This window comes from Chelon labrosus (genome assembly GCF_963514085.1).
Source record: "Chelon labrosus genome assembly, chromosome: 8".
NCBI lineage: Eukaryota > Metazoa > Chordata > Actinopteri > Mugiliformes > Mugilidae > Chelon > Chelon labrosus.
Genome location: NC_140358.1, coordinates 9,951,609 through 9,975,560, shown reverse-complemented (window position 1 = coordinate 9,975,560; position 23,952 = coordinate 9,951,609). Strand labels below are relative to the sequence as shown.

Below are 23,952 nucleotides of genomic sequence, written 5' to 3'. Positions count from 1 at the left end.
AACACTGCCTGGAGTATAACTCTGGTGGAGAAACGAGAGAGGTTCATCTGGTTGGTTTTATTTAATGAACAATTAAAATTAAGATTAATTTTCTCAGTTCCTAAGCCTTAATAATGGCTAAAATTAGCTGATGATCTTAAAACACAGAAAAGAGTCATTACATTTTTCTGTATTGCTGATTTTGGCTGAAACCCACACATGATATAAACACTAGCAAATTAGCAAATTTCAAACATTACTTATATTTCTGGGAATTCATTCCATAACGATTCAAGGCATTATTTTTCTGAGCAAAAAGAAGTTCAAAATGTCTTAACTACTGAAGCTTTAATGCAAAAAATAAACACACATCAGCTGGTCCTTCCTCTAGGATTTAAAGCAGTGTGCCTTGAGTTTTTTTGGAGGAATTAAATCAAAGTATTAATCTTCCCACATTGATCTCAGAATTACTTTTTCTTTCTTCACTGTCGAGCCTATGCTGTAACAGTCAGAGTTTTTATTCTTTTGTTACTGGTTATGAGGTGCTGTTTTGTGAATTCATATTTCCTTTTGCCTACTTTATGTGCAATGCCACAATACTGTCTGACACATTATAACTCAAACTGTAAGAAAGCTGTTTATAGACATCCAGCAGCTACAAAGATAGATGGTTATTGATTGTGAGTTGTGCTTGTGGACACTTGGTTTTTATAGTTTCTTCTAGCTCTAGTTTTGGTCTCTTCCATCTCCTCAAAGAAATCTTTGCCTCTTTAGATGCTAAATTTTCCAGTTTTTTTAACCAAACATCACAAATCTGCTGTGTGGTGCAGGGCAGATTACTGTTTTCACTGGACAGCTGGCAGGAAATGACACAGATGGGACTGAATCAGAACAGGAAAGCTGCCGGCCACTGACCAAAAGAATGAGCTGAATGGAACAGCAGAGTTGGTCGACAACTAAAAACTATTTCTTTCACATAGTCATTTGATCATATAAAATACTGACCAGTGCAGCTTTGAAGATGATTGACAGAAAAAAGCAATCACTCGACTTTGAAGTAAGCTAAACCATCTGCATGGGGCGCTTTCATTTTTTTATGTCTACCCTGTACAAGTTTAAGTCAGCACATCTGCTTAGCCTTTCCATCTTTCCCTCAGGACCCAATAAAAAATAATCTCTCCAGCCTCACTGACTTATTCTGAACCCTTTTCTTTTAATCCAGATTCCCCGCTGGGGGCCTTTATTAGCTAATATCTGACATCTTAACCAATCAATACATCATCTGAGGAAAGTGTAGCTGAGATGAGAAGACACCAGAGAGCAGGTGATTCATCATCAGAGTCAGTGGTGACCTTTCGACAGTGAGTTTTCCTCAGTCCATGGAAAAGCTATTGTTTTCTAAAGCTTCAATGAATTGTTGCTGCTCTTCCAGTTTATAAAAGGCAACACAAACATTTACTGCAGCAGTTTTTCTGACAGGCAAAAATAAAAAAGGAGAGCGTAAAGAAGCAGTGAAAACCACAAAAATGTTTAAGAAATAGTTCAACATTCACGGAAGTACACTTGGAGATCACACTAAGATTTGGAGGAGGGGGAATTAGCTTAGCTTAGCATAAAGGCAGAAAACATAGTGAAAAAGCTGGCCTAACTCTGTCCGTACAAAATCTGCCTGAAAGTCTGAAGCTCATTTATTAATTGGCTATGTGTTGTTAACTTTGGACTCATTTAAACTGTTGCCTGGCAACTTCTATGACGACACAATACCAGGTGGACACTACAGTTTAACTAACTAATTTGGTTGTTTTAGCCAGCATAACTCTTTGGATTTCAGTAAATGTCAGTAATAAAGTGAACGACTGGGTGTATTTCCATGAAATTTGGTTCACACATTTACGCCTCTTTCAGAATAAACTGTAATCACTTGGCTCATCTCCTGACTTTTCTTTTTGTACCATTATAAGGTCAAGATTTTAATTTGTGCAATTTTTGTCTTCAAACACTGCTAAATTAATTGTGATCCCATCAGCTGTCATTTATGTTAGCATTTAGCTGAAAGCGCAGCAGTGACTAAGAGTGACTTTCTTGATACATGTCTGTTTGTGTATGGATTAAATAACTATGATATCAGGTTAATTATTACAGCGCTGACTTTTATAACTGTGGAGAGAGTCAGGCTAGCTGTTGCCACTGCTTCCAGTCTTTAGGGAGAGTTAACTGCCTCCTGGTTCATCTCTTACTTAACACACAGACATGAAAGTGCTATCAACTTTCTCATCTAGCTACCTGCAAGAAAGTAAAAAAAAAAAAAAGGTTTGTCCAGAATGTCAATTTATTTTTTTAAAGCGCGATGAAAGGCATGGAGACATGTGCCTAAAGCTACTGACAAGGCTGAGGTGAAAGCCCACTGAGAAACATTCGACTCAGAACGAATGTTGCATGCACATATTAAATATTACAGCACGCACAGCACAGCGTGACCACCAGCAGATGGCACTGATGAACAGCAGTGGGGGCCCCCAAATGTGATGGGAGAGCTGTTGCTGAATATTGCATGTCAAAATAAATTTACGCCTTTTAAAGGATTAGGCTTCACCTCCTTACATCACAAACCTCATTACAACTCACATTTACTCAGCTGAAAGGACACAACTCTGGATTTGAAACTGCACACAAGGTGGGAGGGAAGGTATGACGGGTCTAACAATATGCGGCTGGGTAAAATAAACACTACAAGTGCGTAACACCTCTTTTCTGAGTAATTCACATCTCTTGCTTGCACTTAATGCTTCTTGACTCCGTGTTCCTCTGGGTATTGCTTCATTAATGAATGCAAATGGAAAGGCTTACTTCAGTGGTAGAGTATGAATAATGGAAGTGCTGTGGTAATGTTATGCAGCTAGTGGAATTAACCACAATCGCGTGAGGGGGGTGGGGGGTGGTGGCGTAAGTGTAAAGGGTCAGGGATGGGTTAGAGAGACCCGCAACAAGCTGCTCATACGCACCTTGACATGGATCTTGATAGGGAGGGGGATGCCTTCTTTCAGCTCCTTGGTTTGCTCATTGAAGTCCTTGCAGAACTGCCCAATGGGGATTCCTCTCTGGATAGAAACAAGGGGTAAAATGGGGAAAAGAGGGAAATAAGTGTGGAAGAAATAGTGGAGGATTGCTTTAAAATGCATGAGGGTTGTGTGCTCACAAAACATTCAGCTGAACGTCACTCATGTCATACTAAGCTGCCAGAATGCAGATGCCTGGGCTGCTGTCAGTCAGTCAATCACAAAAGCTTCCAAAGGTCTGACTATATTCACATGCATGAATGGTTCAGGGAGCAGTCATGAGAAGGTAGTATATAGAAATGTGATGTATGTGTGTGTGAGTGTTTATATGCAATAATATTTTGCTGGAGATATTTTTTATTTATTTTCTTACACTCAACGTTCGTTATATTCACACTGAGATGCATCTGTGTGTGTGTGTGTGTGTGTGTGTGTGTGAAGCCCTCTGTTGCTCAAGACAAAGTGTTTGTGTGCGTACGTGTCTGTCACTCGAGCTATGACTGAATGCATGTTGGTGCCCAGAGCCAGAGAAACCCTGTGATGAATGAGCTCCCATTTTCCAGCTCCTGCGAGGCCAACCAGAGCGAAAGCAAAATGGATGGGTGACATTAAGTCAACACCCGGCCAACGCTGCTCCTTCGCAGTATTCCTCTTTGGAGCTGAATTCAGAGGCAAAGACTAATAAAGAATCTAATTATTACTGCTGAAATTTAAACTGACCTTCATTCGCCATCGTCCCCACAGGCAACACACTGATTGAAATGTTCATTTTAGAAATGAAGGAAGGAAGAAAAAAAGAGGGTGTTTTATACACAGTTTAATGGACTTGCATGCTTCTTTTTTCCTCCGCAGAGCACACTGAGCAGATTCTAATAATGGATCTGATGGAACGTCAGTCATCCTGAGAGGCCCTCCGTTGACAGGATGGGGAAGACATTTATTTGAACTTAACGGAGCAGAAAGTTCTCTGAACATCATCCATGTTAAAGGCTTCAACAGCACCTGATGACTGCTTATCAGTCCCTTGATCTACACAACCCCACCACTTCATTAGCGTCTAAAATGCTACTCCCAGCTCACTGGCGTTCCTTTGCATCCGCTAACGTAATACCAACAAACTGATTGAAATTTCAACACATGAGCCGGGGCAGGTTATTGTTTGAGCTGATGGGTGCTATCTGAATTACAATATCCTACTAATGAAATGAAACGCAGCTACATCCCTGGAGTCCTCACTAGGCTCTACCTTCCCTCCACTCTGTACTTATTAATAGTAATCCCATGTCAACCTCGGTACCTTCTACCCGTACTCCTCCCTCCATAAAACAACACACCAAGGGTAAACAAGCAAGGAGGGTGCACTAAAAGAAAGTCTAATTAAATATGGATTAATATAAAGGCTGTGATGTTGGGTATGAGTCAAAGTATACCCTCTGGCTCTACCTCACACATTCAGCTCCCGTTCCTTTCCTTCTGTTCAGCCCGTGTCAGATAATGATCTCTCCCACCGACTCGGGCGGCCCTTTCATGCCGCACAAAGCCCTGAAAAGGCCTCCCGGACCAGCAAGAGATAATGCCTGATGCTTCTAAAATGTGCTTAAGCACGGACAGCGAGACATTATGCAGACAGAAAAGGGACTGTGCTAAAGATAGACAGAGGCGAAGACTTCACACGGCCTTTCCTGACCATACAGTCCTTCCCTGCTAAAAAGAGCTCAAGCCAACATGAAAAAAAAGAGTGCAAATAAGACAAAAATTTGCCTTAGGATGAGGGACGCGACCCACTTGGGGCAAAACAGACAGTTTGCTCTGAGCGTGCACATTTAAGTATGCACCAGAGACAGGTAATCATGTTTTAATTAAAGCGTTTCGCAGAAGTCCAGGCATCGCAGTCTCTGAAGATGAAGTTTTATTTTGGCTGCGGGCTATTTAATAGTTTAACTGCTGTAATTACTACGATTGAACCATGTTGGTAATTGCAATCCCAGTCTTTAAATGTGGCAGAGGTCTGGCGTTCCATGAAAGCAAGGTTCAAGGTTGGCTCCTCCAACTTCCCCTGACATTTATCAGCTAGAGAGAGAGCTGGGGCAGTAACATTCATGCCCTGGCCAAATTGCTAACCCCACTGACTGCATCTGAGCATCTAATCATCCTCGAGTCCGAGCTGCTGGATAAATCCTCGCTCTTCCACCATGACTGATTAGAGCTCTCCAGTATAAAATGGCTGCAGCCCAACACCCGAGGCGGGGGCGGTCCACGCCGACTCTGGACAAGGGCATTCAGCAGCGCATCTTCAAAGCTTTCTGAGATCCTGGATACCGGGATTAATCGCTAATCTACGAAGATATTTCTCGCCGTCAAATCGACGCAGTAACAGTGGTGAGTAATTGCTGTATGATCCATTTGAGATCAGCATGGCCGAGTCTTATTACTCATAATTATGGGAGTAATTAGGCATTTGCAATTAAAATCTGAAAAGTGTCCATTTGATTTGACCCTTCCACCAATTTCTCTGCAGTCTTTTTTGACACTCCCTTCCGTGTTAATGTGATTGGCCTTTCAGCTTCACTAACTCTTTTTAACAAGATGTACCACTGGTGTGGCAGGATGGTGTGTGTGCGCCGGGGAGGGAACCTGATGGGAAGAGAGAAGAGACAAGAATGGGCAAGGAAGAGACAGCTGAGGTGTATTAAAGTTGTCAGAGTGTGGACAGCAATCGTGGTCAATATTTGAACAATGAGACGGGGTTTGTTTGATTGAGGGGAACAACGGGGGACAAGTAAAGCAAAGGCCGTGGGAGGTCCTCATAAATATGGGTGAGTGTGTGGGTATGTTTATGTATGAATACTTTGGCCTCATTTCAATCCGACAAGACTATCAGTTGAAGAATGGATATCTGTGCATATTAAGCTGCCAGGGATTGCTGACTGTGAAGAAGTGCTCATTGTGTGTGGTCGCAGGTGTTTCTGAATCTGGAAACAAGAGGGAAAAAAAGAAAGAAGAGAAAGGGGAGCAGGGGGGAAGAGAGGAAGAGATGGATGGAGATGAGAAAGAGAGTAGGTCAAGAGAAGAGTATTGTGCTTATGGAAGCATGGCTAACTAGAGATAAAGGATACAGGCACAGGATGGGGCCTTGGGGCAGGAGGCAGGATTAATTGCCCCTGGCACACAAGGCCACTGGATAAATTGCCCCGGACGGTCGGCCCGGAGGAGGGCTGCAATGTGGTGACAAAGGTGTTACAGTGGAGAGAGGCCGGTGCGAGGCGAGGTTAATTAAACTCTTCAGTGTGAAACACTCTCATTCATTACCTTCATTAACTTGTTCATTTAATCTGCTCCGGTGTTGGCATTTTATCACATTCAGCCTCAATGTAGCGTCATACAGCTGATTAGGTTTCATGCCGAACCCCTCAGCTGCAGTGGGGGTAACTGAGAGTGAGGGGCTGAGTAGCAGGTCAGTTCAGGTCTAACAGACACGGTCGCACACAGCAACAAGCGCCAAATAAATTGAGTTCACGCCGGACGTGCATTTTATTTGATTTTCCACAGTAGAATCAGTGGATTAGCCTTAAAAGTGGAATATGAAAACGATTTTCACCCCTAGTCTCCAGTGAACTGTGCTGAGGCCCATAAACATTAAAGAGACGAGGAGAGTGGCTCAAATGGGTGCAGAACTGACAATGTGGACCAAATTCACACTCGTCTTTATAACAACCAACACAAGCCAAAACTTGTCAGCAGTGGGTTTTTTCCGTCTGGATCTTTTCTTAAAATAGACACAGCCTTCACTTTTCATACCTGGCACAGGAAGAAGAATTTGCTGTTTGAGGGCACCGTGAAAGCGAGCAAGCAAGAAAGGCGGCGGTGCAACGAAATGGATTGCATCATGACAAAACATCCCATTTTCAACTCCATTAGGTCCCCCTTACAGTCCTGACAGTGTTGTGCTTTTTGCCACTTCACATGATTAATCACGTGTGGAGGCTGCAGCAGAAACATGGGAGCCTGAACTGCAGGCAGCCGTGGCTCCACGCTGGAGATGTCTGAAAAATCACAAGATAGGCTGACATGTGGAGAAGGGGCACACAAAGAAAAGAGAGTCGGGGGCTGGAATAAATGTTTTAACAAAGCTAGTGTTGCCTTAGTGGAGAATTCAGAGAGACAATGTGGGTTTTTTTTTTTTTTTTTTTTACTCAAGTTGTTATTTAAAGGGGAACTTGACAGGTGTTTGGAAGTAATGCTACATCCTTTATGTGGAGAATTAATTTGCTTAAAGTTGTAACAAATCTGATACGTTTCTTCAACTGATGTCACCTGAGTTTGAGCTAAAGTTATCTAGATCAAAAGTGTGTAGCTCTGCGGGCAGCTAGCAGCTGGTCTTTCCAGAATCATGCTGATCAATTTGTCTACAGTTAATTATTTCTAGATGATCATGTCATTGTGAAAATATTTGTGTATTTGAATGACGAGATGAGATGAAAGTGTAAGAGACAAAAGCATTCTGTGTGCAACTCTGTTGTATCGATTACTTTAGTCACCTTAGTTTTTCTTCTCGTGCAGTGGTTCTCTGAGCTAAATGTGCTGAATCGTCTGATAAGTCAGTGACAGGGGTCCGGCTAGAGCCAACGTTGCAGGACACAATGGACAAAAACTAGGGTCACGGACCAGCTAAATTATAGGAAAATGTGTGGAGTAAAACAAACAATATCTACTCTGTCTGTAGTGCAAAGCTGAATGGTGGGGTACTCTTTGCTTAGAGTAAAAGTCAAGTGCAGGAAAGTGAGTCCTCCATGTCTGGGGAGGTCAGCCTCTGGTCTGATGTGGAGAATGGCTCACTGTTGATGCCTTTAGCAGTCTGGGACGGTCTGTAACCCCACACGTCCTTCCAAACTTCCCCAATCATGTCCGAAGCAAAAAGTGATGAGTGCAGAGCGCTGTGGACAGCCTGTCCGCCTGGCTGCCCCTCGCCCTCTTCTCCTATTTTCGCTGTTCCCCTCGTCCTTTTTTCCCTGGCTCGCTCTCCTCGTCTTTCTCTATGAAAGTGAGCCAGTGTGCACAGTGACCTTCAACCACACCCATGGGGAACAAAAAAAGAAAGGGAATGAACGAGGAGGGGGTAGTAGCAGGAGGGAGGAGGGAATGGGGTAAACATGAGGAGAGGGGTGACAGACGGTGGAAAGAATAAGAGGGGTGAAGAACACACGCACGCACACAAACACACGAAAACCCACGCTGAAGAGAGGAAAATGGAAAATCTCTCTACTCTTGGAAGCCAGTGGAGCGCAGAGCTGAATCTGACAAGAAAGATGACTCTCCATCCCCTTTCTCACCAGTCTGATTAAACCTCTCACTCTAAAATGAACTGGGCACATAGAGAGAGAGAGCCACAGAGCTGAGGGCTGGAGCCTTAGGAAAAGGTGTCAACTGCCTGCAGATACACTTGAAGGAGCAGGACCTTGAGGACAAGGTGACACCGTGAAATTCCTTAAAACTCCATCTGTGGCTGACAAAATGACCAAAACTGAATTCTTGAACACGGAAAATGAGGCAGCCTTGAGAGGAAAAAATAAAAAATAAAAAATCGACTAGATCTTCCTCCGTAAATTCCCAATCCTTCTGTTTGAGTATTCACTAAGCTGTCCGTAATGAGTTAATCTACAACAGAGGAATGATTTTCTTGTGTGACTAAGACAGTAAGTAGACAGAAGGAGGACTAATTAAAGTTGTAACATCTGCCTTCTGAGCCTCCAAATGTGTCTACAGGCTACAAGCATCTTTCGCTCCACTTCCTCCGCTCTTACTCCAAGCACAGAGGGGTAAATAAGGTTCCTGCCTGCTCCCAAACAATGCAACTAATCTTCTGCAAGTGACATCATCATTACTACCGCAGCCAATACTGTAACCGAGCGCTGTGCAATATTCACAGCACCTTCTTGCAGCTAAACTTCCACAGCTGATGGTGGAGAAAAATGAGGAGAAACTGAGGAGGAGGAGGAGGAGGAGGAGGAGGGTGTGAGGTCTGAGCTGGAGCACGTAACCTGCTTACAAATTAACACCACAACCGGACAGCGTGAGTGAGTTTCTCCTCGTCCTCCTCTCGGTGTAGCACCACTCTGCCTCTTTCTTTCCTTCTTTCCTTTTTTTAACCTCTCTCATGAGCCATCTTCTCGGTTGGATCGGTCTGCGGTCTCCACTTTGACGATACGCCGGTGGTGAAGCTGCTTCTGCTGCTGGTGCTCCACTTCTGACCGACTTCCCGGCTGCTCCGCACACAGCCGGAGCCCGACCGTGCAGCAGCAGCAGCAGTAGCAGCAGCAGCCCTGCACGGCTCTCTGCCCCCGCTGCTGTGCCAAAAGATAAGCCGACAACAGCAGACACCGACACTGCGGGGAGGCGACAGATCCAGATCGAGCCACTGCAATAACCGCGGAGCCGGCGGACGGACGGAAATATCTGCCATGCTAGATCTGCACGGAAGAGGAAATCTTGATAAGTATGAGCTTTTTTTTTTTTTTTTTGCTCCTACAAAACAAACTCGAGTCTGCTTGGTGTGGCAGTAGCAATGACTTTGCCCTCTCACAGCCTCTCCATGAGCATTTTCCTGGAGCCTGATTGTGCACAAAGCCAGTGAGAATAAGACTTTTATCAGCGGCTCATCAACGACAATAAAAGAGACTTTATTGGTCACCGACAGCGCTTCTACTTGGGGAAAAAAACACAGTTCTTGCTGTAAATCAAGCCGGGAAGATCGAGCCCAAGTGCAAGACGAATGGTTCGGGTAACTAAAGCTTCTCTTTTACTACCAGCCATGCACGGATAAATCCACAATACCTGCTGTTAATAGGGCAGTTATGAAACAGGTGTTGCAGGGAAGCCGTTTAATAGAGGCTGTTAAATTGCCAGAGGATGCAAGACATCCTCACGACGGCACTGCGCGCTGGCCAGCTAACGATAAACACACATTTCAAGACAAAGCACGAGCATGATAAGTGTGTACAAATTGCAGCAACAAACCCCTTCAGGCAACTCTCCACCTGATAAATCAACAGATGTTTCAGTCGTGTGGCTTTAGGTCTGGAGAGAGGATTTATTCTGCATTATCGGGGATTGCGCTCTCCAGACTCCCTTTATTAATTAGTTTGCACATAATGGCTCAGATGTTGCCCTGATGCCCTTGGTGTTCCTGTGCCACCTCTGATAACTTATGAAGGATTTTGTCTCTGATGCAATTTGGAGCTCAGTGAGGGGTGTTTATGGAGATAAACTGCAGGTGTAGACAAATTCATCTGCTCTCCACATGGATTTCAGTTCACCTGGGAATCACTCAATATTAATAGAAAAACAAGCAAGAGGCAACCCCGCCCCCTCTGGATCTCTGTCAGTGTTGCAAAGAATTTAAGTGCTTTTTGGGTGATTATTTAGACAGCGGCTGCCATGGTGTGCATGTTGTACATGAGAAAAGAGGTGGATAAATTTTGGGGGGGGATTGGTTTTTAGTGCTAAATGGACTATACACAAATCTTTCACCGACACACCATTATATGTCATTACTCATGCTTACGGAGAAATAGGTTGCCTCACCTTGTCAACAGAGGTGTCACTTCCCAGACAGCAGAATGATGAATTTGGACATTATTGATGAGCTGAGTGGACACAGAGGCTGTCATCCCCGTCCCTCACTCAGAACAGAATAAATTACACAGCGCTGACAGGGAGTCAAAACACAAACAGGGACTGACAGGAGGATTTCCAGGGTGAAATTTAAGGCGCAGGTGGAATAACTTAAGAGGTACGACCTCGACAAAGCAACCGGCAACAGTGGCTTTAAACTTCCTCATTTTCCCCCTGCAGGCTGAGGTTGTTCCCCAAGAAAGACAAATTTAAATTCCAATATCCTTTCAATCTGCGGCTTGGTGAAATTCATTCAATTTTGAGGAAATGATAATCAAGTTGCTGCGCGCGGGTGAGACAAAAAGCTTCGCACACAATCAGATATTTCGAATGCTGGCTGGCATGATCCACGCCTGTCCTCCCACCATGCCTCCGAGCAGATTAATCAGTCGACATCGCTCCTTTCCTCATCTCTTTGATTCACATGTTTCAGAACAAACCCTTAATGTCTGTGATTTTTCAATACTCGCGGTGATGGATGCATATGGATCCATCCAGGCCAGGATGGCTCGTGAAATCTATGTCTTCATATAAGTGTGGGGGGGGGTCACCTTCTATCTGCATTTGAGTCTTTTCTTCTTCATCACTTTCACCCCTTCTCCCCCTGAGCTTATTTATGAACTATTACCGTCATGCCGTAACACTTTATTAGGCATGTAGACAGCCAAAAGGCCTATTAATCTTTCACTTGCAGTCTTATTCTCATTCTCCTCTTTCACACACACAAACCTCCCTTTTTACCCAAAGGAATTCCTCAGCCCTCGTCAATGATTCAGAAAGCACAGAGGAGATGGCAGAGCTCCTGTTAGTCTTACAGTGAAGGAAGTGATGTGTCTTCCATCGGCAACATATCAATACACATTTTTCACAGGCAGACTTTTCTCAGAGGCCGCAATCATGCTGACAATCTCTCGCTCGATCACACTCAACTGTTGCTGTTAGGACACATCTGAGCTGGTAATGATTTTATATTATAATGCCATCGATTCAGCCGAGGGGTTGACACCCCAGATAACAGACAATCCAGTGGTCTGTGCTGTGCTTTTCAGCTAAATACAATAAGAAGACGCTCGTTCGATTACACTGTAAAGTCAATGATGATTTCTCATCCTGCGATCAATATGAAGCTTTATACTGCCAGTGGCTGAGATATGAGCTGTAACACAATAACATGAAGCCTTGAACTCATCCTAATTAGCATTGCCTGCATGCATTCACCCGGATGTACGGCGTCTGTACACAAAGAAACGACAAATCAAACAACATGTCTAAACAAATAGCGAGTTATCAATATTCATCTGAAATGAGAGGAGAATTTGGGATGATTAAAGGCTGCAGCGCAGTATGGGAATAAACATGGCAGACTATGGAGGCAAAGAAAAAGCTTTGACAGGGCACCTAGCTGCGCCTGAATGCAATTAATTAATAATGAATGAGCTGAGTAGGAAAAAAAGAACAGCAGAAACAATAAACAGAAAAAGTAAGAGTAGAGAATTCTGGGAAAATCTCTGACTCAAAAAGAAGCAATGTGAGAACATTTATGGAAAATGAAGTCTATTTAATTCAAAGAACCGCAGAGGAAAAACAACAGCAATTTAATAGGCTTCCCAGCTTGAGCAGCCGGGGTAGATGTAGCTCTGGCCAAAGATGAAGGGTGCTCGCTGCTTACTCTGCAGCTGATGTATTTAACCACAGCAACAAGGATCAAACTATGTTAACATGTGCTTTTGAATTTCTGCTGGGAAAAAAATAATCTTCTACTGCACATTTGTCAGTGTTACTGGTGACAGATGGCACCATGCGAATAGATGAGAGCCGAGTTTTAATTCTGTCGATGTAACAGACTTTCCACGGTGCATTTGTGTGTATGTCTTTTTCAGGCATGGTGCCCACGCCCCAGGTGTGCGTATCAACCCTGGTCACGGTGAGCACAATGGCAGTGGTGGACCTCTACTTACTGGAGCAGAGCATGCTGGGAGCTCGTGGTGTTTCAGGACCTAGTGTGTGGCAGTGTGCGGCAGTGTTGCTAAGCGATGTGGGCTTTCTGCTCGCGCTGCGCTTCGTCTCAGCTGGCGTGGTGTCTGAGGCGCGGTCGCCACGGCGTGGTTTCGCCAACGCCCTCTGGTTCCTGTTCCTGTCCCTGCTGCAGCTCAAGCTCTTCTTCGTCTGCCATAACTACAGGCAGGAGCGCCGGCCGCCAGACCCACTGGCCAGAAAGACCCTGACGCTGCTGCTGTCCATCTGCCTGCCCTCCTTGTTCCTCATCCTGACGGGAGCTGACCACATGACCCCGCAGCGCAGGAAGCAGGAGGTGCGAGGTCGGCTCCTGTGGGTGGTGGTTGACCTCCTGGATGTGTTGGACCTGCAGGCGGGGCTGTGGGAAGCCCAAGGAGGGTCCACAGCAGGCACTGGAGGAGTCGCTGAGCAGAAGCTGCCTATTTGGGCTGAGGGTCTGGTCTTCTTTTACTGCTATGCTCTCCTGCTGCTGCTCCCATGCGTGGCCCTTACAGAGCTGGGGGCCACCGGACTGCCAGGACAGAGAGGACCCCGTAAGGAGGCTTTGTACCCTTGGCTCAGCTTGGTCACTATCAATATCTTCACCCTGGGACTGAGGGGCACAGGCATGCTGTGGTATAGGGACCCCCGTGTGTCCACTGTATTTCTGGGGAAGAACCTGCTGGCTCTGGCTGTGAAGCTGAGCTCAGCCTGGGAGAAACACAAGCAGGAGCGCGGTGCTGCTGGAGCTGGGACCGTGGCTGGAGCCGAATCAGGAGGTTCGACCTTGCCAAGCCAGAGCTCAGAGCAGGGAGAGGGCCAGGCCCAGGGCAAAACTCCTCCCACTCATTATCACTCACTGACTCGTTCCCAAAGCCACACTCTCTCCCATGTCAGCCTGGAGCCCTCAGCAACACCCTTAGGACCCTCTTTCATCTCTCATGAACTCTAGAGGATCACTCTCAACATGCACGCGTGCGCAAATGCAAACACGCACACCCAAACTGAAAACCCGGACCAGCAGAGTCAGTATCACATTCAAACAGATAACTTGTATTGAATTTCAGTACAGCAGTGATGGGTATAATGCAGAGTGTGGAAATGCATTTGGCATGCTTGTCTTTCTGCACATTTTGTTGTGCTAAGAAAAACTCAAAATGCATTGATGTGATTTGTGGGAGTGTATTTTTACAGTCAACACTGTGAATCTGTCAGAGTGGAAAGAGTATTCCAGAAATGTGTGTTGGAGTAGTGTTCATTGTTGTTTAATCTGGGCTTAACAGCCTTACCTGACACATTTTGATGAATTCTGTCCTTAGGTGGAGCGTTGGATTTTTTTACATCTATAACTTGAGTTTTAACTCAGATGTCTTGCTAAATATCTAATACCACTTCATATAATGTATGCGTGTGGTGGCAAGGAACACATAAGAAAAATTGGTTCGACACTCTTTTGGCTGTTAGACTATTAAATGCCAAAATACAGACCGTGACCTTTCAGTGTAAATTTTCTCTGTCACTTTACAGAGGAAAGTTTAATACAGAAGAGTGGTGATTCATTTTTTTCTTTCAGCACCACAGAGGCCAGATTCAAAATCCATCTAACAGTAAAAACTAAAAAAAAAATCCACTCTAAACTGTGCTTCAATATTTTAACGTAGAGTCAAACTCAATGACCCTTTAAAATCAAAGTGTACTCACAACCCCTATCTTAGGTATTTTAGATGCCTGAAGGAGCAAAACTACAGTTTTTCCACACTATAAAACTGAGAGAAATATCTGTTACCTGGATATGACTTTAGTAGCAGAGAAATGTATCGTGTACCTTCACATACATTTACCATTAATATTAGAAGTGATTTTAGCACAACAAAATGTACTTAGGACGCCAACTATGAAAAATGCGGACTACATTAACTTGGACGCTAGTATTCTACTAAAAAGAATAAAAAGCTCCTCAGTCACAACAAACTGATCCGATTGGAAGGAAATTCAATCCAACCACTTCTCCTTAGTTGTAATTAATCTATTCTTTCAGCACATGTTTGCCCCACAAGAGACTGACATCAGGAGATGTGACAACTTTCCAGGAGGCATCAACACAACACGTTGCTGAAACAAGTGTTTGAAAAGATGGGCAAAATCAGAATCAATTTGGGCAGCATTGTTGAAAATGCTGCTCCATCTTCTTCTATTAAATTAACTCAATGTTACCAATAAATGTGGGAATAAACTCCTTCCTCTTCTGTTGTATTAGCGGCAGATTTGATGCTCCACAACTCTACTCACGTCAAAAAGTTAATAATCCATAATCTTGTCGGATCATTTCATGTGGCGTCCACGTGAACAGTTCAGTTGGAATCTCTGAACAGGATGATCTCAATCAGAAATATTGTCCATGTAAAAGCAGTCACTGTTTGCATGTTCGGTTAAGGATGGGCAATAAACATTGTGCATCATCTTTATGCCAACACAGACTACACTACAGGTGGATTTTACTACACAAAGACTGAATACCAATGTAAGTAATCCCTTTACGGTTTCAAAACACATTGAGAATCCATAATCATTGTCTTTTGTATTTGTCTTAAAGTCTCAGTCATTTTATCATTTTCAAAAAGAAAACAACAACCTGTCTGGCTGCTCTTCCAATCCTCAAATCCGTTTGTTTGCCTTTGTATAAAATAGTTTTTTTTTTTTTTTTTTAATTCCTTCACAATTTGATCAAGATGTTGGACATCGTGGGTTTATTGGTCAGAGCAGCAGGTGTAGTGGATGTCAAGTGCCTTGTTTCCTCATGGAGCTGCGAGCCTCTGGGTTGCCGAGAGGCGCACACATTATGTGCACCATGTGGAACTTGGACATATGCCATGTGTATACTGTGAAGTTATTCCACAGCTGTTGTCAGCTACACCTCCAGGACAGAGTGCAAAATAATAAAGTGTTTCATACTCGCCCAGTGTTGACAGTTCATTGGCTATTTTGCCGGAGCATTACTGGCGGACTGTCACGCACTCACACACATAAAAATAAGAGGAGTCAGTCCAAATTATTCAGGGACAAATAACTGTCTCATTCCTGAAAAAGCCTCCACCAAATTAAAGTCAATCAGAGCTCATTCTGCAGGCACAGGAAATTGGGAAATGTTTTTATGTTTTTCTCCTGCTGAACTGGTGAAGTGAATGGAAGCCTCCCCTCATATTCAGAGCAGAAAGGCACCCTCTTTGCTTCACGGAGCGGCACACTGACGAAAGGCCGTCATTTATCACAATTATGCCAGCGGCCCCATCAGCTCAGATCCTCTCGCAGTAATCCTTGAGTGTGCTGTCGTGTTGTCTGCCTTTCATGCTGAAAGAGAGAGGTCTTGATGTGATGGGGTGCGCATGTCAAGAGTTGTAGTAAGTGTGTGCGATGTTTTTCAGAGCAAACCACTGGCTCTTTGGTCACAGAGGCTATGAATGCACCCGTCGGCCTGTCCTCTGAGCTTTAATGGTCCTATTAATTGAAATTGAGGCTATTTGTCAAAATGCAAGCACTTATTCTCACTGCTTTACGCTTGATTTACAGGCTGTATTTACAGATGGTATAAAGACTAATGTAGAGTCTCCACCACAGAAAGAAATTTTCATTTAAAGTTTCTGTTGGGAATTTCTCATCAGTTCAGAGACTTTTAAGGAAACGCCACAGAGGGATATCCAGTGTAGTAGACGCCATCCAACTCTCGCCTACTCTCTTTCTTTCATCTCCCCCTTCCTTTGCTCATTCTACATTTCAAACACATGCATTCTGGATGCACTCCCTGTTGGGCAACTTTTCATATTTCTATTATACTAAAAGCAGTGCCTGCATAGGCAGCCGCCTCTGCAAATGACTACCTCCTAGAATTTGTTACACGTGTTAAGCTCCAGATACAACGCTCAGCATTTTCCCTCAGCTCCCACAGACTCTCATAACCTGCTCATGAAGAAAAGTGCGTGAGCTGCTCTCCAATTTTCTTTCTTCTTTTGCCGCTCTCTCCGGTGCTCCCTATTCTTCCCCTCCATTCGCCTGTGCTAATTTCACTCCAGCCTGTTATTATTCTCATGTAGCAAAGCTGTCAGTTTCCCTTTTTTGTCTCCCATTCCTTCTTTTATTTCTCTCGTTTGTTTAAATTTGCCCCACAGCCGACAGGCAGCCTACCTCTCTGCACGTCCCCTGTCAAGGGTGGTTAGTCAGAGACAAGGAAAAAAAGTGAGGAGGAGAGGCTGGCTAAGATTAAAGGGCCGAGGCCACTGCCTAAAGCACAACAGCTGCCGACTGCCATTTATTTACCGTTTGCTACACGCGCTGAGAACTTGATGGAGCACGGGAGCCAAGAGAGACAAACAAAACAACATGCCGACCTGACAACAATGACATGGCAAACAGTCCAAAAAGAGGCACCTTTAGACAAACATATGGCTTTGTTTTGCTTGGTTGAACACTCGGTTACAACCCATCTCCTCTCGTTACCCCTAACGCAGCGACAGCTACAGTCTACAAGCTCACACCCACCTCGCCTGGCAGAAGGAGCCACATTTAATAGACAGATGTCTAAATCATTCATCATAGCGCAAACCATCAGCACCACTGCCTTCCAAAAGAACTTCAAAGTATTCGCTCTATGTGAAAGAAATGATGCAAAAGAATCCAAAACTCTTATGATATGAAATGCAATAGTGGAGACAAATGCATACTAATACTGGCCTCAGATGTTGGGGTGACTTTTGCCTGAGGCTGAAATTAAATGAAACAAAAGGAACTGGAGTCAAAACAAAGAGTTGATAAACGGAAGAGTATTCAACAATCATTTCTATAATTACTACCTTAAATACCAGTTGTAATTCATGCAAAGCGATCAATTCCAGTAAAAACCACTGCTGATAATACCTTCTAAAGCATCAATATGTTCATCAGTATTCTTCAGTGTTCCCGCAGTTTTAACCACTTGCTGCTAGAAAGATTTAACTTTTTAATAATGAATAATGATAATGTACAGTATTTCTTAACTATATCCTGTATTAATCTCAGATTCTGCAAAGTAATTAAAGCTGTCAAAACTGTGCAGGAGTAAAAAGTTTCATTTCCACCTCTGAAATGGGGTAGAATTTCTCAAAAGTACCTCTTAACTATAGCATGTGAATACATTTGCTCGGCTTCTTTCCACCACTGAAATGAAATATTCTTTGGACTATTAGTCTGACAAAAATCCAATTTAAACACATTGCCTTGGGTTCTGGGAAATCATGAGTGGCTTTGTGTCACTACTTTCTAATGCTTTATAATCTAAATGATCAAATTATCACTCACAATATTGATATGTGCAGGCATAAACGAAACCATAAGCTGAAATCATGAACTCAAAAACCTGAAATGTGGATGCCAAAAGGAAAGTTTCACATATTATGAACTTAAAACCAAGTGGGTTTAAGGAAAGGTGTACAACTCCAACGCCAACCCCATAATAATCTAAAGATAATTTTAGTGCTGTCTTGCATGCATTATTGAAAAAGCTTCTTGCAAAAACTGAATATTTTGACACGCCACAGCAAGGCATGTTCAAAAATGAAATTCACACTTGTGTTGCTTGTTGCAACTGGTAAAGCAGCCACTATTCTTAGGTTGTGTGTTTGCTTGAGATGTCACTTCATTTCTTCAAAATGATCACATTGCTACCAGTGCCTGTTTGGGAAAGGAAACAATGTTTTTTGAGGGAAGAACACAGAGAAATATCACACAGTCCCACTGATGCTGAGGTATCGTCACTCATGGTGGCGTGACAGGTGTGTATGGTGTGAGAAACCTGTTGTTCAAAAATGAATAAAATTGAGTTTTGCCTATTGGTTGTCTGCTATCGAAATTCTGCCCTCTGTAGGTGTGAATTAGTGATACCTCAAGGGAGCACACAAACTAGAAAGTGGCTGCTTTAACAGCTGCAACGAGCAGTTTGTATGGATTTCATTTAAAAAAAAAATAAAAAATGTTGGTGCTACCAAAGATTAAAGTGTACAACTGCTCAAAGGACAAAAGTGCCCTTTCCCAGTTGAATTTGGCAAAAGTGTGTATTTTTTTGCAAATTTTAATATTTCAAACTCAAATCCCACAATACTCCATTTTTACACTGTGTAACCTAAATTGTTGTGTTGTTACCACTAAGGGACAAAAGTGTCCTTATTTTCAACAATCTAAATGCAAAGTGAATTTTCTTGAGGGGATTATTAGAGCCTTGGATATGTCAATGATTAGTAGCAACGTTGATTCTGATGGATTTTAGTTCAGATTTACAAAAACAACTCCCTTTAAACCTCATTAAAATCCATTGAAACTGCAATTGCAAGCTGCACTTTGGCTTTTTTCCACATTCACTCTAATTAACTCTGTCTTTCAAGTAGCAGGATTGAAAAACTATAGTTGAAAAACCCTCAATTACACACACACACAGGTCAATACAGAGATCACTATGAACACTATAACATCACCTCTGCATCATAACAAACTTGGGAGCTACAAACCACAGCAGGGCAACAAGTAAACACAGCCTGTAACCATCCACTCCTCCCTCTTCTACTTTGCCAAGACCCACACAGCCGTCTCCTGCATCCCAAAGTGCGGCAAGAACATGCTGCTGCTCAGCACTGAACACAAGGAGCCGGCCATTAGTGATGAGGCCTACCACAAGCCCAAAATAATCCGGCAAAGTCAGTGGGGATCTGTCTGTCTGGATAAGGTACGCACACACTTTATTATTACTGGATTTATGTTCTTGTCTGAGATACATTTAGTGCATTTATTATTCAGTTTTTCTTGCATTTATTTAAATAATAAATTATATATTTAGGTGTGATGAGGAAGAATAGCCTATTTCATTCATGAATTTCTTCTTTTAGTTTTTTGCAGTGTGTAGGTGCCTACAGCTGCCACTGAAAGATCTGCTGTTGGCCACTGATTTTGTTTTACAACATCCTGATTGTCTTTGCTATCAACTCCTTTGTGTTGTGGATGGCTGTGCATCCAACATGGAACCAGGGCAAACTGTACAAGCGCCAAATTTTCCTGGAGGAGCTGGGAATGGCATCGATCACTCTGTAAATGCAACGACAACAGTGACTGTCCTGCGCACCAAGCCAGAGCGGCAGGATCACAGTGCCTGTATTAGTGGTTACTTAGGGACCTCCAAATCCCACAAAAGTTGACTGTGCATGTACTGCACTGGTCAGTGGGAGGCTACCAATACCTGCTGCAAGTGTGGAAAGTATATTTGCAAAGTGCACACATCCCTCTGCTGTAGTTCCTGTGCACACACGTATACACTACACATGTGTGCATGTGTTTCAACTATATATTTTTTTTATCCTGTTACTTGAAAGACGTAGTGAACCAGAATGAATGTGAGCCAAAGTGCAGCTGGCAATTGCAGTTTCAATGGGTTTTAATGGGAGTTGCTTTTTTTTTTAAAATCTGACACTACAAAAAAATTAATAAATAAATTAATAAAAATTAATGTTGCTACTAATCACTGACATATCCAAGGCTCTAATAATCGCAAGAAAAAAAATCTACTTTGCATTTAAAGTATTGACTTATTATTATTACAAACACTGGCTTATAAAGGGTTACAAGTCAGAAATTAATCAAACTTTTGGTATTCATGATTAGGACTGAAGTTGATTAAAAGATTTATGAAAAAAAAAGTAGAAAAAAATATTAACATATGCTATTTTTGTGGATTTTTTTAGGAGGACACTTTTGTCCCTTAATGATAAGAACATAACAATTTTAAAATCAGGTATAATCTACAAACGTGCCAAACTGAAACAATCATTGACCTTTTAGAGTTCAGTGACAACCGGAGTAAGTTGCTTAATTCTGTGATTTGGCTCAGAGGGAACTCAGGGGTCTCCGCTGTAGCTGAAAGGGGAGGGAAGATTTAGACGCGCCTTAAATGTGATAAGTACAAATCTTAAAATCAATTATACATCTAACTGATAAACAGTGCAAAGATGGTAAAAGTGGGTTATTACGTTCTCTTCTCTTGGCAGCAGTTAAATTCTGGCTGCTGCATATTTGAGCAGGAATAAAAGAAGCGGGATGAAATTGAATCATAGATTCAACACTTTATTGTTAGATAAAAGAGTCTGCTGGGGAAATAATTTCTGCACAAGCCACTGTATATTTCCCCTAAAAGTAAAGTCACAGGAAAACTTTCTGAAACATACATTGATTTTTTGGTCACTTGGAGGCAGCAGACGAACCAGCAATGGTGTGCAATCAACTTTTATGTTTAGGGGATAAACTTCTTAGTAAACTGTTGCTCATTTATCCAGCAAATATGGATATGGAAATTAGCCTTTCAGGCCGGGTTTTTGTAAAGCGTCTTGAGACGATTTGTATTGTTATTGACGCTATATAAATAAAATTGAATTGAATTGAATATGTAGCATTGATTTTGAGTTGTGTTTCTGTTCAACTGTCGACTGTCCACTACTCATTCTGACCCTTTGGCTGCCAAATGCTCTAATTTGCTCCCCAACTAGTCACCAACTGTATCAGTCTGAGAAGGTAGTGTTGTCATTTTAAATTCTTTTTCTGAAATCAGCTCCCTGCAGCAGCTCAAAACAACCACATGAAAGCAGTTATTTTCTATTCCACGTTGTCATGCGATCCATTTTTTAAAATGGCAGCTGTAAAGCAGACCTGCATAAACACAACCATTTCATTTCTATCATGTGAAAGATCTCTGATTTCTAACACTGAATAACTGAGTGACAACTCACTCACTGGGTTTAGGGGAGGAAGTGTCAACTGCAAAGCCTCAACACAGACAACTACCTTTATGAATGATGCAGCATTTGCTAGGAAAGAGACTCCAAGTACAGAAGTGAGGAAGAGTAATGGCTGAGGCCGGTTTTGAAGAGACGTACAGTAAAGCAAAATTTACTGGGAAAATAACTTAAGCGTTCATTGTCAAAAGGGAAGTAGCAGAAATTCTATTATGAATCTACTGTCAACAAAATGAGACATAGCACACCAGATGTGATGACCATAAATTGTTAAAATCACCTTCTTTTAGTTGTAAATCTTATTCTAGTGGGTGGTCAATTGGCTTGGTTGGTAGAAAGAAAATGTGATGGATATCTTGTACCATTTTCTGTACCAAAATATTACATAATGAAAAGAGAAAATAATGAGTGTAAATTCATTACTTTTGGCTTGTAACAATGAATTATTTAGAGTCTGTGAAAAATAATTCAGTAAGTGTTGATTTGACATTAAGTACATATGATAACCAGATATTTATAATAAAGCCTAAAGTAATTATGCAACTGTTACTGTCAAATTCAGATAAATATATTTTCCCACTATTTGACTTCTTTCTGATGTCTGAATATTTGCATTATTTTTATATTATCAATCCTGTGTTGTTCTCTTTTCTGTCAGCGTTGCTCACTTTTTCATTATTCTGTCTGTGTGTCGTCATTAAGCACTAAAGATGGATTAACCGTGAGAATTGATCTTGTTTCCTAGTGTGCAACAGCATGCAGGGCTGATGAGTGCTGTCCATTAAAGCGGTTAACAGGATAATTTGTATGTACACAACAAGCCATAGAAGTGCTTTCACACAGTCCTGCAGAGAACAATCCAACTTTAATCACCATTAAAGCTGCAGCAGATTGTGTCTTTATGGTGTGAAATAAAATATAAAAGTTACAAGAAAGACTTAAAGCAATACTCTGTGTTCAGAAGCAAAGCAAGGTTAATGAGCAGAGAATCAGCTGAGCTACAGAGGGATGACTTTATTTACAACAAAAAAAATAATTCAGCCTCTGCTACTCTTATTCACCCCACTTTGTTCACTGCTTGAGGACTGGCGGCTTACTTTATTATAGTACCAGCCAGTATTTATTTATTTTTTAACTTGGAATTGGCATCTGTGACGAAAAAGTTGTCGTGGTGCATCTCAGAGCAATATAAAAAACAAGACAAGCTCAGCTGTCTCTCTGGAGCAATTGAAGCAGAAAGAGGTATACAAGAATTTAAGACAAAACCTTCACAAGTTCAACCACATTTCATCAGCTGGCTTGTAAAGAGTGAGGCTAATGTATATGGACAGCTGCTGTGGATGGAGGTGTTAGTGTCTTTAGCCTGGAAACTGTGAGAAAATAGTTGCAGACGGAGACGGTGTGTGGCATCCACCTGCACAATGGAGCTGTGCGACTAGAATAAGAATGGGAATATGAATAGGACTACGAGAGGAGACGGATGTGGTGCGGATCTATGGTGAGATGACTATGGGGAGAGAGGCTGATATGTGATGGGTGGATCAGTTTGTCTCGCGCTTAATAAGAGCTCTGTGCAGATGGTCAGTTGATGAAATGAAGCCCTGCTTCCGCAATTAAGTAAATACTAGGGATTACTCAGAGCGAACAGATTGGACATGAAGTGGAATCGTCAGTAATTTTACCTGTCCCAAGACGGGGCCTAGTGGGGGTCCAGGGGCAGCTTGTCCTGACCTCACTATAGCCCGGATTACGCTGCCAGTATCCAATTTCTTCACAGCCTTCGCTGCCTTAGAGATCTTTGACATCCTGGTATTTCTGGAAAGCCTTAAATCTGTCTCCGAGTCAACTGAGAATCCATCCACTGAAAAACGCAGAAGAAAAAAACAAACAAATTAGCCTTGCAAGCATACACAACTGCAACAAATCATTCTCACGGCGGGCTCATTAAAACATCATACACTCGAGTCGATATGGATACCCATAGGCAAAACCAGTGCCTTTCCATTCTGCAGGAGGAGGGAGTAATTAAAATAATCTTTGCCTTCGATTGGCCCAGCATCAGCCACTTTCCTGGAGGTGGTTGCAATGTGGATCAGCAGCTGAGTGAGAGGCTTGCCACATTGGAAGACCCTGAGAACTGGCAGGATTTAAACTTCTCTCTGAAAAATCATGCGGTGCATGCCAAAACGTCTCTGTCGCTTCACCTCTGTATGAAATGTGTCACCAATAAACTATCTGTGCTGTTGAAGAGCCAACAGTCAAGGGCAGAGTAGAGATGGGAAACAACATCAATACATGGACAAAGGTTGAAGTGTCACTACCATGTATGAACGCAAAGAGGGGTCAGCTTTTTCATCCCACCTTAAAATGCATTTACCAAATTAGGAGTCAATTAGTGGAGTGGGGAGAACAGCCTGAACTCCTGGCCTTTCTCTGGGGAGACTGGGGACATA

General features: G+C 42.7%; 2 protein-coding genes across 2 annotated transcripts in view; one reads left to right on the top strand and one right to left on the bottom strand.

Moving 5' to 3' along the window:
• mrpl11 (mitochondrial ribosomal protein L11) overlaps positions 1-23,952 on the bottom strand; it is a 40,064-nt gene that overhangs the window by 3,521 nt on the left and 12,591 nt on the right. The window contains exons 2-3 of the mRNA XM_084550152.1: positions 23,182-23,360; positions 2,982-3,077 (exon numbers count right to left, since the gene is read on the bottom strand). Coding sequence (XP_084406278.1) covers positions 2,982-3,077; positions 23,182-23,304 — 219 coding nt within the window. The 5' untranslated portion in view covers positions 23,305-23,360. The remainder of the gene's footprint in view (positions 1-2,981; positions 3,078-23,181; positions 23,361-23,952) is intronic.
• tmem265 (transmembrane protein 265) lies at positions 9,510-15,998 on the top strand. Its single transcript, XM_084549465.1, has 2 exons — positions 9,510-9,528; positions 12,587-15,998. The coding sequence occupies exon 2, from the start codon at positions 12,589-12,591 to the stop codon at positions 13,651-13,653; it is 1,065 nt and encodes a 354-aa protein (XP_084405591.1). The 5' UTR covers positions 9,510-9,528; positions 12,587-12,588; the 3' UTR covers positions 13,654-15,998.